Source organism: Oncorhynchus clarkii, chromosome 13 (assembly GCF_045791955.1).
Source record: "Oncorhynchus clarkii lewisi isolate Uvic-CL-2024 chromosome 13, UVic_Ocla_1.0, whole genome shotgun sequence".
NCBI classification, from domain to species: domain Eukaryota; kingdom Metazoa; phylum Chordata; class Actinopteri; order Salmoniformes; family Salmonidae; genus Oncorhynchus; species Oncorhynchus clarkii.
The window spans coordinates 58008957-58025546 of record NC_092159.1 but is presented as its reverse complement, the minus strand read 5'-3'; the positions used below and the strand labels follow the sequence as shown (position 1 = coordinate 58025546).

General features: G+C 44.2%; 1 protein-coding gene across 1 annotated transcript in view; it reads left to right on the top strand.

The window, feature by feature from the left end:
• The first annotated feature begins 1425 nt into the window (after positions 1–1425).
• LOC139424073 (guanine nucleotide-binding protein G(o) subunit alpha-like) overlaps positions 1426–16590 on the top strand; it is a 35115-nt gene continuing 19950 nt past the window's right edge. Inside the window, exons 1-5 of the mRNA XM_071175767.1 lie at positions 1426–1464; positions 1604–1752; positions 5282–5369; positions 6201–6293; positions 8720–8880. Coding sequence (XP_071031868.1) covers positions 1426–1464; positions 1604–1752; positions 5282–5369; positions 6201–6293; positions 8720–8880 — 530 coding nt within the window. The remainder of the gene's footprint in view (positions 1465–1603; positions 1753–5281; positions 5370–6200; positions 6294–8719; positions 8881–16590) is intronic.

Below are 16590 nucleotides of genomic sequence, written 5' to 3'. Positions count from 1 at the left end.
CACATATACACCATCCATGTCTCCATTGTCTCAAGGCGTACAAATCATTCTTTAACCCGTCTCCTCACCTTCAGTTACACTGACTGAAGTGGATTTAACAAGTGACATCAATAAGGGATCATAGCTTTCACCTGGATTCACCTGGTTAGTGTGTGTCATGGAAAGAGCAGGTGTTCCTAATGTTTTGTACACTCAGTGTAAGCATCTATAGTAGGGAAGGGAAAGGGAATAACTCAGAAGTGGTGATAAACTCTGTATGATGTTTTATTGATAATGAACTATAATGAGTTATAAGGCTATAATGTATTATTATAGCCATACTTGTTTGGAAACACAGACAATATAGTTTTTAGACACATTAGGCCTTGTTATACTGTAGCGATCCTGCTATATGAGCCACTTTACAATTCCCACCAATTCAGTTAACCCTATTGACGCAATGCATAGGGTTTCACGCCAGTCTGAGACCAATGTTTGCTACACTGGTGTCAGAAGTGGGATGGCGGCTGTGAGGTCATCGGAGCTCACGGGCCTGGACATGTGAGGGGTTGGAGTAGCGATCCTCGCTATATGAGTCAGGTTACAATTTACACCGTTTCTATTGGCACAATGCGTAGAGTGTTTGCCTTTACGCCTGGATCACACCTACTGTAAATCGTTTTTAAACACCTCGATCACACCTACATCGGTATTGCGCAAAATGGTACGCAGCATCATCTGCTACCATTTCAAACCGTCTACGCATACAATTTGATGCATATGTTCGACAAATCCAATGTATGCACCACACAGAAGACACTGCAACGCAATGCTGCAAGGTAAACACACAGTTCCATTGTAAATGAATGTACTTATGGTGTCCCAAAACACACATATTATTTCCGTGTGGTCGAGGCGTTACAGTGGCAATCAGCAGTTAAAACCATAACAAAACACATCCCCGCCCCTGTTTTCGTAAAAAGCTGAGGAATGGGACTGGAGAAATGTTACCACTCAAATTCATAGACAGCTATGGATGCAAGGACTGACCATCTATGATGTAAACATTCTAGTTTTAACCATGATGAGGCTATATAGTGTTTGTTTACAAGAGCACGTAATATTATAAAGCACTATGCACGTGTTTGTTCAAATAAAGCGATCCATTTAGTTATAGAACACTGTAATAGATATTTGTAGGCTTTAAATAAATTCTGCTTCAGTCTCGCGCTCGTGATTTGTATCTTCATGATATGAGCACGGGTCTTCTCCACTAATAATCCACAGGTGTTATCTGTTAGGTCAGTTAGCGGCAAGATTTGACCAGTGAGTAGTATAATCTATAGAAAATGATTGGACATATTCAATGTTCTTGAGGTTTACCTAATTTATCTTTATCGCGTGTTGAATTTTCAGCCCCAGTTTGTAGCAAACGTTACCGCAAAGATGTTCCGCTTTTTCAATATTCTGCCAGCCCCTCTGCAGGTATATCAAAATGTTGTTTTTGTTTGTGTTAACGTGTACCCCTCATTTGTTTTTCAAGCAAACATCTCCGGACAGTCGTTATGCGACATTCTAATAGAACATACTGTATCTTCGACTAAAGTTTACTTTTCAAACCTAGATGTGCGTGAGATCAATTTGCATTCACCCCGTACCCGACGTTACTGAGGATGAGAAAAGGGCGAAAATTCAAAGCTCTACTATAGAACGAGATTTGTTTGAACAAGCCAAGCTTGAGGTGAACGTGATCAAAATATTGCTACTTGGTAAGTTTGTGTGCGTGCGAGGTGTATGTGTTGCAACAACCGTGTCTCACATAATTTCGTATTATTATGTATGGAAATCCGAGACCCCTAAGTATGATATGTTATCTTTGGTATGGTTACTTGAGACAGATGGTTACTTAATGCCAAATTGAAAGGAGTTTGGCTGGGTGGGTATAACACACATTTCTAGAAACACAGTGGATAATTATAATTTAGGCTACTTTTGAACTACTTTTATCTACTTTGCAACTACTTAGCGTGTTAGCTAACCCTTCCCAATTATGTAAAGTACTTAAGAAGATATACTTTCAAGTAGGCCCTACTGTGGTATCTGTACTTCACTATTTATATTTTGGACTACTTTTACTCCACTACATTCCTAAAGGAAATAATGTAGTTTTTACTCCGTACATGTTTCCTGACACCCAAAAGTACTCGTTACGTTTCGAATGTTTAGCAGGACAAGAAAAGTGTCCAATTCACACAATTATCAAGAGAACATCCCTGGTCATCTCCTGCCTCTGATCTGGTGGACTCACTAAACACAATTATCAAGAGAACATCCCTGGTCATCTCCTGCCTCTGATCTGGTGGACTCACTAAACACAATTATCAAGAGAACATCCCTGGTCATCTCCTGCCTCTGATCTGGTGGACTCACTAAACACACATGCTTTATTTGTAAATGTATACGTGTTGGTGCTGTGTTTGCTTAATATGAGGAATTAAAAAGTATTTATACTTTTGATACTTAGTTACACTGCAGAAATCGCCCTGCCATTGGTTGCTAAAACTCTAATACACTGAACGAAAATATGAATGCGATATGCAACCATTTTAAAGATTTTACTGAGTTACAGTTCATATAAGGAAATCAGTCAATTTAAATAAATTCATTAGGCCCTAATCTATGGATTTCACATGACTGGGAATACAGATATGCTGCCATTGGTCACGGATACCTTAAAAAAGGTAGGGGTGTGGATCAGAACCAGTCAGTATCTGGTGTGATCATCATTTGCCTCATGCAGTGCGACACAGTGCGGTGCGACATAATCATGCAGTGCTTAGAGTTGATCAGGCTGTTGATTGTGGAATGTTGTCCCACTCCCCTTCAATGGCTGTGCGAAGTTGCTGAATATTGGTGGGAACATGAACATGTTGATCCAAAGCATCACGAACAAGCTCAATGGGTGACATTTCTGGTGAGTATGCAGGCCATGGAAGAACTGGGGCATTTTCAGCTTCCAGAAATTGTGTAAAGATCCTTACTACATGGAGTACTGGAGTGCAGTATCATGTTGAAACATGAGGTGATGGCGGCGGATGAATGGTATGACAATGGGCCTCGGGATCTCTTCATATTCAAATTGCCATCGATATATTGCACTTGTGTTTGTTGTCCATAGCTTATTATTGCCCATACCATAACCCCACCACCGGGGCACTCTGTTCCCAACATTGACAACTGCAAACCGCTCACCCACACAACGCCATACACATTGTCTACCATCTGCCCGGCACAGTTGAAACTGGGATTCATCTGTGAAAAGCACACAATTCCATCGTGCCAGTGGCCATCGAAGGTGAGCATTTGCCCACTGAAGTAGGTTACGGTGCTGAACTGCAGTCAGGTCAAGACCCTGGTGAGGGCGATGAGCATGCTGATGAGCTTCCCTGAGACAGTTTCTGGCAGTTTGTGCAGAAATTCATAGATTGTGCAAACCTACAAATTAATCAGTTGTCCGGGTGTCTGGTCTCAGACGATCCCGCAGGTGAAGATGCTGGATGTGGAGGTCCTGGCCTGGCGTGGTTACACGTGGTCTGCAGTTGAGGCCAGGTGGACATACTGCCAAATTCTCTTAAAACAATGTAGGAGGTGGCTTATGGTAGAGAAATCACCATTACATTCTCTGGCAACAGCTCTGGTGGACATTTCCTGCAGTCAGCATGCCAATTTCACACTCCCTCCCAATTGGATGGCTTGTGGTTAGAGCGTTGGGCCCGTAACCGGAAGGTTGCTGGATCGAGTCCACGAGCTGTCAAGGTAAAAATATGTCGTTCTGCCCCTGAGCAAGGCAGTTAACCCACTGTTCCCTGGGTGCCAAAGACGTTGACGGTTATGGCAGCCCCCCACACCTCTCTGATTCAGAGGGGTGGGGTTAAATGTGGAAGACACACCTCTCTGATTCAGAGGGGTGGGGTTAAATGTGGAAGATATATTTCAGTTGAATACATTGTTGGACAACTGACTAAATATCCCCCCTTTCCCCTCAACTTGCGACATCTGTGGCATTGTTGTGTGTCAAAACTGCACATTTTTTTTTAGTGGCATTGTATTGTCCCCAGCACAAGGGGAACCTGTGTAATGATGCTGTTTAATCAGCTTCTTGATATGCCACATCTGTCAGGTGGATGGATTATCTTGGCAAAGGAGACATGCTCATTAACAGGGATGTACTAAATTCGATAGAAATAAGCTTTTTGTGTATATGGAACATTTCTGGGGTCTTTTACTTCAGCTCATGAAACATGGCACCAACACTTTGTGTTTTTTTGTATTTGTGCAGTTTGCCTAATTTCAGTTTGTAACAAAATAAGCTGTTCTAGTGTAGAGAATCATTCAGCCATCTAAACCCTTGTGAAATATATTTTCCATAATCTTTTGAAGACGCAAAAGAAATTGCGCACATAGAACAGATCTACCGCTTCTTAGACTTGCGTTCAAGTAGAGTAATAGAACTATAACTCATATTTCTACAGTGTGAATTTGGCCAGGTCACCCAAATAGTTACAGCAATTACATTTATTTTTTGATAATTAAGCCTATTTAAAACCAAATACTCTTGAGTCATTTTCTATTAAGGTATCTTTACTTTTACTCAAGTATGAATGTTGGGAATTTTTCCACCACTGACCCTGACCTTAACCATTTTAGCTACCCATTTGCCTAACCTTAAGCCTTTAACCAAACTCCTAAACTTAACCCTAACCTTATAATGCAAACGGTTGATAGATCATTTAGAATCTCAGCATGTACAACTTTAGCATTTTAGCTAATTGTCAACTTTTGAACTACTTGATACTTTGCAACTACTAGCATGTTAGCTAACCCTTCCCCTAACACTTCCCTTAACCCTTTAACCTAATTCCTAAACTTAACTCTAATGTTAGCGAGCTAGCTAACCTTAGCCACCTACCTGGAATTCATAACATATCAAATGTTTTGCAGATTCCTAACATATTGCATGCTTTTTATGAATTCATAACATGCAATAGAAATTGTCATTCTTAACATATCATACGAAATGGGTGATAGGCATCCACAAATGAATACATACCATACGAAACGCAACATATCCTACTAAATGCGGTGTCTCGGATGTATGTACAGAAAAATACGAAATGCTCTGAGACCAGGTTGGTTGCAAATCCCAAATATGGCCAACCATGTCACTGCAGAATATATTCCATGTGTTTTGTGATTTAAGTTCCCATTAGACTGCACTGATGTGATGACGACTTTGTTCCAGGTGCTACAGTGGTAAGAGTACCATGGTCAAGCAGATGAAGGTCATCCACAGTCATGGCTTCTCCAAGCCAGAGCTTATTAGCTTCAAGGTGCTGTACACTTTACCCTCCTTGGCAGAGATTCTCGAATGTGTTGTGACAAGTTTTTTTCTTTAAAGGGGATTCTTGGCTTTGTTACACTACATTCTCACTATTCTAAAGAACCCAGACAGGTCCATAGCCTGTTATGTTGTTGGCTTAAAAAGGCTGTATTCAACAGTCACGATACCATGATCAATGCATACTGCCCTCCATTAATACTGTGTGCTTCCATTCTGTAAGAAAATGCTCTTACTGATGCTTAATCGAATAGTGTTTTGGCTGGACAGGGCACTGATGTAGCTGATAGTGACTCCACTTGGGAGATTAGGGAGGGAGTTGTTGCGTCTGGATGTATGGTATGGGAGCTGGGGTTTGGGAAAGGTGATTCTACCTCCTCCCAATCAGACCATGGAGGTAGAAGAGCTTAGGTGTGGTTAATGGTAGCTGTATACTGTTCAAACCATGTTTTTTTTACTGTGTACAGTCCTTGGCTAGGGGTCTGTAAAGGTGGGTGTTACATTATTGAACATTTTACATTCACATAGAACAGGCATGAATATCTGTCTGGTAGAATAGAACAAAAATAATGATTCCCTATCTGCAGTGTTGTGAAGAATAGCCCAGTCCCAGTGTTCAATAGTCACCCCTCTCTCTCCCTCCCTCTCTGGCTCACCATCCTAAGTATTTAAACTGAGCCCTCCATGAGTGATTCCATCAGACTACTGAACTTTCTCGATTAGCGAACATTTATTGATTTACTTGTCTGTCTTGATGTATTCACACTTCATATTTTAGCTGCCATGTATACCGAAATAAAACTCAAACTCCCTCCCTTCACAGGCTGCAGTGCTGGATAACCTCCTGACCTCCATGAAGTTTGTGCTGCGCGGCATGGGACTGCTGAGGATTAATCTGGCCAACAAGAAGAACAAGGTGAGGGAGAAGAGCTAGTAGCTAGTCTTGGAGCATCATGTCATACTGACTGACCATGTTGTTAGGACCTTTTGATTTGACAATTTAAAATACGTAGTTACTCCAGGCAACCGATACATAAACCACAACTAGCAGAGGGTACTAGCCAGAAGACCATTTGTGGTCTTCTATCAAACAGATACAGCACACATGATGAAATATGGTCTCTATTCACACCCTCTGGTAATGATGCAACACATTCTGTACCCCCATTTAACACATGTTGACCTAACAGGATCATACAGTGTAACTAGTCAGCCCAGTTTTAGGCCTACATCTCTTCCCATGGTCATAGCTTCCTCCTTTTGAAACTGTAGAGCTCAGATGTCATGTTAGATGCCAGCCTTGCTCTGGTATTCTCCTAGCTACGTCCCTAACACGATCACAAGCCATATCTTGAAGTTTAAAAGCCTCTTTGCCTCACACATCTTTCTTGACCTCACTAATAACGACAAGTGGACACAGGGACTGGCATTTATCTTCTACATCTGTCATTATGATTTAGTTGGGTTTTTCATTAGGACCAAATGGAAGAAAAGACTGAAACCGAGAGGGACTACCTGGACTAGTCCAATAAGAAACACTCATTTTACATAGCAAAACACACAAAAAAAAAAAGCATATGTCTTTCATTCCCTAATGAACAAGACCCGAGACAGCAAATGTTTATCATATTCCCAAACTGGAGCAATGCCGTCGGGGGTATGCCAAATAAAAATATGATTTACATTTATTTATTTTTTAAAAACTTTTTTTTCACCTTTTCAAACAGTCCATTTATATTTTCCAACGGGGTCTATACATTTGGGTGAGTTTTTTTTCTTCTCTCGCCTGATTAGCCTCGTTTCACTGCCAAAAATAAAATTAAACCATCTAGTGTTCAGCGAAATAACAACACAATGTCAAATACAGGTAGCCTAGTCAAATAATTAACATCCAATCACATTAACCGTTACACTCTCGCGGGAATTCCATAAACGGTCGTATGTAGCCAAACATAGCTGCTGCTCATGTTGGCATCTGTACTGATGGCACAAAAGCCATGACAGGGAGAAATAGTGGAGTGGTAACACTCGTGCAAGCAGTTGCTCCCGACGCCACTTGGGTACACCGCAGCATCAACCGAGAGGCTCTTGCTGCCAAGGGAATGCCTGACAGCTTGAAAGGTGAAAATGGTTAATTTTGTTAAAGCAAGGCCCCTGAACTCCCGTATTTTCTGCACTATGGGCGACGACCATGTAATGCTTTTACAACATACAGAAGTGCGCTGGTTATCAAGAGGCAAAGTATTGACACTCTTGTTTTTTAAATTGAGAGACGAGCTTAAAGTTTTCTTTACTGACCATAATTTTCACTTGTCTGACCGCTTGCATGATGAGTTTCTCATACGACTGGCCTATCTGGGTGATGTCTTTTCTCACCTGAATGATCTGAATCTAGGATTAAAGGGACACTCCGCAACTATATTCAATGTGCGGGACAAAATTGAGGCTATGATTAAGAAGTTGGAGCTCTTCTCAGTTTGCATTAACAAGGACAACACACAGGTCTTTTCCATTATTGTATGATTTTTTGTGTGCAAATGAACTCAAGCTTACGGACATTATCAAATGTTATATAGCGAAGCACCTGAGTGAGTTGGGTGAATAATTACGCAGGTACTTTCACGATACGGATGATACAAACAACTTTCATGCCCTGCCTCCAGTCCACTTACTGATAAACTGAACAAGAGAGCCTCATTGAAATTACAACAAGCAGTTCTGTGAAAATTGATGGACAACACATGCCACTGCCAGATTTTTGGATAGGGCTGCGCTCAGAGTATCCTGCCTTGGCAAATCTCGCTGTTAAGACACTGATGCCCTTTGCAACCATGTACCTATGTGAGAGTGGATTCTCGGCCCTCACTAGCATGAAAACTAAATACAGGCACAAACTGTGTGTGGAAAATGATTTATGACTGAGACTCTCCAATACAACCCAACATTGCAGAGTTATGTGCATCCTTTCAAGCACACCCTTCTCATTAACCTGTGAGTTATTCAACATTTTTGATAAACAAATAAGGTTTTATATGTAAGATGGTTAAATGTATTGATTATTATTTGTGCCCTGGTCCTATAAGAGCTGTTTGTCACTTTCCACGAGCCGGGTTGTGACAACTCCCACTCATTCTTATGTTTTAATGTATCATTTTGTGTTTGTGGGGGGCAGGCTTACAATGATGGCAAAAAAACATTTGAGGGTGCGCTGTCCCTGGTGCTAGAGGGTGTACGCAGCTGGAGATGAATGTTTTGAAGGGGTACGGGACTATAAAAAGTTTGGGAACCACTGCCCTGGAGTATCGGTGATCATGAAGCCCTCTTCCTGTTGTCCCCATGCAGGCCCATGCCCGCTCTGTGCTGTCCTGTGGCCAGTGTTTCGGGGAGGACGGGGAGCTGCTGCCGTTTGTGGCCCTGTCTTTCTGTGCTCTCTGGGCCGACCAGGGTGTGAAAGCTGCAGCTGCCAGGGGCTATGAGTTCCAACTCAACGACTCAGCACTCTAGTGAGTACCTTACATGTAGTGTTGTCACTGTACTCAGTATCACAGTCCTCTGAAGTATGATCATGGCAAGGAAACAACATACGGAGCGCACTGAATTTCATGATGAAACAGTTGAAGTTGATAATGCTGCGTTTTGGTATCAATTTATATTTTAATCAACCTCTGTTGGAGAGCGAGGTAGGGGCAGTGTTGTCTTTTTCACTGTCGTCACTCGCATCCTATAATTGAAGGTATAGCAGAAAGCATATGACATAAAGCAGGTTCTTAAAGGCTCAAAGAGTTTAATAGTCTGTTTCGTGGCTGCTTTTCTTCTTTGCCATGGAAAATCAAGAATCGTGCTACTGGTGTCGTGACGCATGTTCTATCTGCGCCGTCCCACCTCATTCAGACTGACTGGACCGTGTGGATCCTCCCAGGTCTTACAAGGGAAGCCTTTGCTTACTTCCTCGTCGATATACACATAATGGGATTGTAGCAAAAAATACATCCGGCACAGGAAATGATTCTCCTGACATTTTGCTGAATTGACATTTTTAATTGGTCCTTCATTATAATGTCATGCCTGTCATGTCTTTGTAAACGTGGTTGGTTAAAAAAGGACATGGGGGGGAAAAAAGACATGAGAATTACGTTTGAAATGCTTGTGTGTCTAGTGAGCAAGTGAGGGGATGACAACCGGGGATGTACATACTACTATTTACAGTGGTGTGTTGTGATTGGGATAATTGGTTAAGAGACTCCTGACTGTCTGCGTTATGAACTAAGCAGCGGCCAAGTGTTCTGCTTCACAGCTATTCAGCTTTACTTTACCCACCACCTGGGGGGCAGTTGTCAGTAAGGTGGCATCAGGGGGCTATGTATGGGTAAGGTGGCATCAGGGGGCTATGTATGGGTAAGGTGGCATCAGGGGGCAGTTGTCGGTAAGGTGGCATCAGGGGGCTATGTATGGGTAAGGTGGCATCAGGGGGCTATGTATGGGTAAGGTGGCATCAGGGGGCAGTTGTCGGTAAGGTGGCATCAGGGGGCTATGTATGGGTAAGGTGGCATCAGGGGGCTATGTATGGGTAAGGTGGCATCAGGGGGCTATGTATGGGTAAGGTGGCATCGGGGCAGTTGTCGGTAAGGTGGCGTCGGGGGGCTATGTGTGGGTAAGGTGGCGTCGGGGGGCTATGTGTGGGTAAGGTGGCGTCGGGGGGCTATGTGTGGGTAAGGTGGCGTCGGGGGGCTATGTGTGGGTAAGGTGGCGTCGGGGGGCTATGTGTGGGTAAGATGGCGTCGGGGGGCTATGTGTGGGTAAGGTGGCGTCGGGGGGCTATGTGTGGGTAAGGTGGCGTCGGGGGGCTATGTGTGGGTAAGGTGGCGTCGGGGGGCTATGTGTGGGTAAGGTGGCGGGGGGGGGCTATGTGTGGGTAAGGTGGCGTCGGAGGGGGGGGGGGGGGGGCTCTGTGGGTAAGGTGGCGTCGGGGGGGGGGCTCTGTGTGGGTAAGGTGGCGTCGGGGGGGGGGGGGGGGGGGGGGCTCTGTGTGGGTAAGGTGGGGGGGGGGGGGGGGGGGGCTCTGTGTGGGTAAGGTGGCGTCGAGGGGGGGGGGGGCTGGCACTGTGTGGGTAAGGTGGCGTCCGGGGGGGGGGCTATGTGTGGGTTTGCCAGCCAGAGGGGTTGGCAGTGGATCCACATATATTGCGGCGTTACCCAGCTCCAATTTAATCTGCACCCGTTTATTCTTGATTTGTCCTCTTTTTGAAATACTCCTGTATATTAGACTGCTTATGTAGATGGCTACTTAAACACCATGGCGTCATTCTCTGTAGTTGGAGGTATGTGTGCGTTTTACATGTTCCTAAAACAGGCCCCTGCCCTGAACTGAGGTCATGCTCAGAATAGTTTTTTATTGTTGTTCTGGTGACATAGACACACATCCTCTCTTGTGGGGGTTGATCAGCGGTGTTTCTAATGGGACATAGACACACATCCTCTCTTGTGGGGGTTGATCAGGGGTGTTTCTAAGCATGTGATATGATGGGACATAGACACACATCCTCTCTTGTGGGGGTTGATCAGCGGTGTTTCTAAGTGATGTGATGGGACATAGACACACATCCTCTCTTGTGGGGGTTGATCAGCGGTATTTCTAAGCATGTGATGTGATGGGACATAGACACACATCCTCTCTTGTGGGGGTTGATCAGCGGTGTTTCTAAGCATGTGATGTGATGGGACATAGACACACATCCTCTCTAGTGGGGGTTGATCAGCGGTGTTTCTAAGCATGTGATATGATGGGACGTAGACACTCTTGTGGGGGTTGATCAGCGGTGTTTCTAAGCATGTGATATGATGGGACGTAGACACACATCCTCTCTTGTGGGGGTTGATCAGCGGTGTTTCTAAGCATGTGATATGATGGGACGTAGACACACATCCTCTCTTGTGGGGGTTGATCAGCGGTGTTTCTAAGCATGTGATGTGATGGGACATAGCACCACGTCCTCTCTTGTGGGGGTTGATCAGCTGTGTTTCTAAGTGATGTGATGGGACATAGCACCACGTCCTCTCTTGTGGGGGTTGATCAGCGGTGTTTCTAAGCATGTGATGTGATGGGACATAGCACCACGTCCTCTCTTGTGGGGGTTGATCAGCTGTGTTTCTAAGTGATGTGATGGGACATAGCACCACGTCCTCTCTTGTGGGGGTTGATCAGCGGTGTTTCTAAGCATGTGATATGATGGGACATAGCACCACGTCCTCTCTTGTGGGGGTTGATCAGCGGTGTTTCTAAGCATGTGATGTGATGGGACATAGCACCACGTCCTCTCTTGTGGGGGTTGATCAGCGGTGTTTCTAAGCATGTGATATGATGGGACATAGACACACATCCTCTCTTGTGGGGGTTGATCAGCGGTGTTTCTAAGCATGTGATGTGATGGGACATAGCACCACATCCTCTCTTGTGGGGGTTGATCAGCGGTGTTTCTAAGCATGTGATGTGATGGGACATAGCACCACATCCTCTCTTGTGGGGGTTGATCAGCGATGTTTCTAAGCATGTGATATGATGGGACATAGACACACATCCTCTCTTGTGGGGGTTGATCAGCGGTGTTTCTAAGTGATGTGATGGGACATAGCACCACGTCCTCTCTTGTGGGGGTTGATCAGCGGTGTTTCTAAGCATGTGATATGATGGGACATAGCACCACGTCCTCTCTTGTGGGGGTTGATCAGCGGTGTTTCTAAGTGATGTGATGGGACATTGCACCACGTCCTCTCTTGTGGGGGTTGATCAGCGGTGTTTCTAAGCATGTGATATGATGGGACATAGCACCACGTCCTCTCTTGTGGGGGTTGATCAGCGGTGTTTCTAAGTGATATGATGGGACATAGACACACATCCTCTCTTGTGGGGGTTGATCAGCGGTGTTTCTACGTGATGTGATGGGACATAGCACCACGTCCTTGGGGAGGACACTATTAGGTGCTTCATGTGAAGCGCGGCGGGTTTTTACGTCATTTTGTTTCAAGTGTCATCAAATCTCAATTTAGTGCCTCTTTATGCCTTGTTTTCAGGGACATTACCTTTGCTGAATGGGGTGTTGTTCAAGTGAAGTGTGGATTATGATGATGTGGGTTTGGGTTAACGGCAGTAGCATTCTGCTCTCTTTAGTGATGTTTCATACTGATGTCGTGAGTTTTATTTGATAAAAAAAACAATTTAATATAATGTGCCCTTATTTTACCAGGTAAGTTGACTGAACATTCGCATTTACAGCAATGATCTGGGGAATAGTTACATGGGAGAGAAGGGGTGAAATGAATTAGCCAATTGGAAGCTTGGGATGATTAGGTGACCATGATAGAATGAGGACCAGAATGTAAATTTAGCCAGGACACCGGGGTTAACCCCCCCCCCCCCCCCCTACTCTTAACAATAAATGCCATGGGAATATTTAGTGAAGACAGTCAGGACACACGTTTAATATTCCATTCAAAAGACGGATCCCTACTCAGTGCAATGTCTCGGTCACTGCCTTGGGGCATTGATCTTTTTTAGACCTGAGGTAAGAGTGCCTCCTACTGGCCCTCCAACATCTGTTCTCCTAGCCCAATAATGGATTAAAGGAGCCTAACATTACTCCTCAGTCCAAGGACCTTACATGTTCTGTTTTAAAGGGTCAATTGGCTCTAGAAGCCAAAACAGCCAAATATTCCATCTAAACGTGAATTGATTCTCAGTTGCGGCACAGTTCTAGAAACATAAATGCTTACACTTTCACATCACAATAATAACACTTACTGTAGGGGGAACAGTTGCAGGGGACTTTTTTAAAATATATATTTTTTAGTGACATGTTAAGCAAATCAAAGTTTATTTGTCATGTGCGCCGAATACAACAGGTGTAGGTAGACCTTACAGTGAAATGCTTACTTACAGGCTCTAACCAAATGTGCGAAAAAGCAAAAAAAGGTGTGTAGTTAAGTAAAGAAATAAAACAGTTAAAAGACATTTGAAAAAAGAGTAGCAAGGCTATATACAGACACCTGTTAGTCAGGCTTATTGAGGTAGTATGTACATGTAGATATGGTTAAAGTGACTATGCATATATGATGAACAGAGAGTAGCAGTAATGTAAAAGAGGGGTTGGCGGGTGGTGGATGGCGGGACACAATGCAGATAGCCCGGTTAGCCAATGTGCGGGAGCACTGGTTGGTCGGGCCAATTTAGGTAGTATGTACATGAATGTATAGTTAAAGTGACTATGCATATATGATAAAAAGGGAGTAGCAGCAGCGTAAAAGAGGGGTTGGGGGGGGGGGGGGGGGTACACAATGCAAATAGTCCGGGTAACCGTTTGGTTACCTGTTCAGGAGTCTTATGGCTTGGGGGTAAAAACTGTTGAGAAGCCTTTTTGTCCTAGACTTGGCACTCCGGTATCGCTTGCCATGCGGTAGTAGAGAGAACAGTCTATGACTGGGGTGGCTGGGATCTTTGACAATTTTTAGGGCCTTCCTCTGACACCGCCTGATGTAGAGGTCCTGGATGGCAGGCAGCTTAGCCCCAGTGATGTACTGGGCCATTCGCACTACCCTCTGTAGTGCCTTGCGTTCGGAGGCCGAGCAATTGCCATACCAGGCAGTGACGCAACCAGTCAGGATGCTCTTGATGTTGCAGCTGTAGAAGCTTTTGAGGATCTCAGGACCCATGCCAAATCTTTTTTTGTTTCCTGAGGGGGAATAGGCTTTGTCGTGCCCTCTTTCCGACTTTCTTGGTGTGTTTGGACCATTCTAGTTTGTTGTTGATGTGGACACCAAGGAACTTGAAGTTCTCAACCTGCTCTACTACAGCCCCGTCGATGATAATGGGGGCGTGCTCGGTCCTCCTTTTCCTGTAGTCCACAATCATCTCCTTCGTCTTGGTTACTTTGAGGGATAGGTTGTTATTCTGGCACCACCCGGCCATGTCTCTGACCTCCCTATAGGCTGTCTCGTCGTTGTTGGTGATCAGGCCTACCACTGTTGTCGTCAGCAAACTTAATGATGGTGTTGGAGTCGTGCCTGGCCATGCAGTCGTGGGTGAACAGGGAGTACAGGAAGGGACTGAGCACGCACCCCTGGGGAGCTCCAGTGTTGAGGATCAGCATGGCAGTTGTGTTGCTACCTACCCTCACCACCTGGTGGTGGCCTGTCAGGAAGTCCAGGATCCAGTTGCAGAGGGAGGTGTTTAGTCCCAGGATCCTTGTGGTCTTCTGTTTACAAACAGGTGTTCGGATACGCAGATGGCTAAATAGCACAGTTAGTCCACTCTGTTTTTGTCTGTTTTCTGTAAACAAGCGCTGTAACATGAAAATATGGCCGTGTGGGAACCCTAACCATATAAAGGTGTGTATCAATTGTACCTTTTGATTTTGGAAAAATGATTTATTGCTAACATGAAAGAAGTTCCTTTTGCTTCCAAAGCCTTACTGCAAGCGACGTGTTAATGTTCAGACCGAGTGTCGCAGATCTTAACACAACTCCCCCCTACAGAAGATGCCTTCATCTAATGACTTATGTGTAATGTAATAGAACTGAGTCATGATAAAGGGCTACTGGTCTCCCATCCAGGGACCAACCCTGCTTAGCTTCAGAGGCAAGCCAGCAGAGGAATGCAGGGTGGTACGCTGCCCTCACACTATACAATTGAGACACCAGACACACATACAGGGTGTACAAAACATTAGGAACACCTTCTTAATTTTGAGTTGCACCCCCTTTTGCCCTCAGAACAGCCTCAAATTGTCAAGGCATGGACTCTACAAGGTGTCAAAAGCGTTCTGCAGGAATTCTGGCCCATGTTGACTCCAATGTTTCCCACAGTTGTCAAGTTGGCTGATGTCCATCTGTGGTGGACCATTCTTGAAAAACACAGGGAACTGTTGTGCGTGGAAAAACCCAGTGGTGTTGCATTTCTTGATGGACTCACATGTCAATAGAGAGTCTGTCTGCATCTGAAATGGTACTGTCATGTCTTTACTATCATTAACTGACGATAGTTTTTATCAAAGAGTCTCTGTAATTAGTTAATGCGCGATCAACGGATTAATCATGTACAGTGGGGGGAAAAAGTATTTAGTCAGCCACCAATTGTGCAAGTTCTACCACTTAAAAAGATGAGAGGCCTGTAATTTATCATAGGTACACTTCAACTTTGACAGACAAAATGAAAAGAAAAATTCCAGAAAATCACATTGTAGGATTTCTAATGAATTTATTTGCAAATTATGGTGGAAAATAAGTATTTGGTCAATAACAAAAGTTTATCTCAATACTTTGTCATTGCCAACAAAGGGTATATTACAGAGGTCAAACGTTTTCTGTAAGTCTTCACAAGGTTTTCACACTGTTGCTGGTATTTTGGCCCATTCCTCCATGCAGATCTCCTCTAGAGCAGTGATGTTTTGGGGCTGTTGCTGGGCAACACAGACTTCCAACTCCCTCCAAAGATTTTCTATGGGGTTGAGATCTGGTGACTGGCTAGGCCACTCCAGGACCTTGAAATGCTTCTTACGAAGCCATTCCTTCGTTGCCCGGGCGGTGTGTTTGGGATCATTGTCATGCTGAAAGACCCAGCCACGTTTCATCTTCAATGCCTTTGCTTATGGTAGGCTTTGTTACTTTGGTCCCAGCTCTCTGCAGGTCATTCACTAGGTCCCCTCGTGTGGTTCTGGGATTTTTGCTCACCGTTCTTGTGATCATTTTTACCCCACGGGGTGAGATTTTGTATGTCTTCCATTTCCTAATAATTGCTCCCACAGTTGATTTCTTCAAACCAAGCTGCTTACCTATTGCAGATTCAGTCTTCCCAGCCTGGTGCAGGTCTACAATTTTGTTTCTTGTGTCCTTTGACAGCTTTTTGGTCTTGGCCATAGTGGAGTTTGGAGTGTGACTGTTTGAGGTTGTGGACAGGTGTCTTTTTATACTGATAACAAGTTCAAACAGGTGTCATTAATACAGGTAACGAGTGGAGGACAGAGGAGCCTCTTAAAGAAGAAGTTACAGGTCTGTGAGAGCCAGAAATCTTGCTTGTTTGTAGGTGACCAAATACTTATTTTCCACCATAATTTGCAAATAAATTCATAAAAAATCCTACAATGTGATTTTCTGGATTTTTTTTCCTCATTTTGTCTGTGTACCTATGATGAAAATTACAGGCATCATCTTTTTAAGTGGGAGAA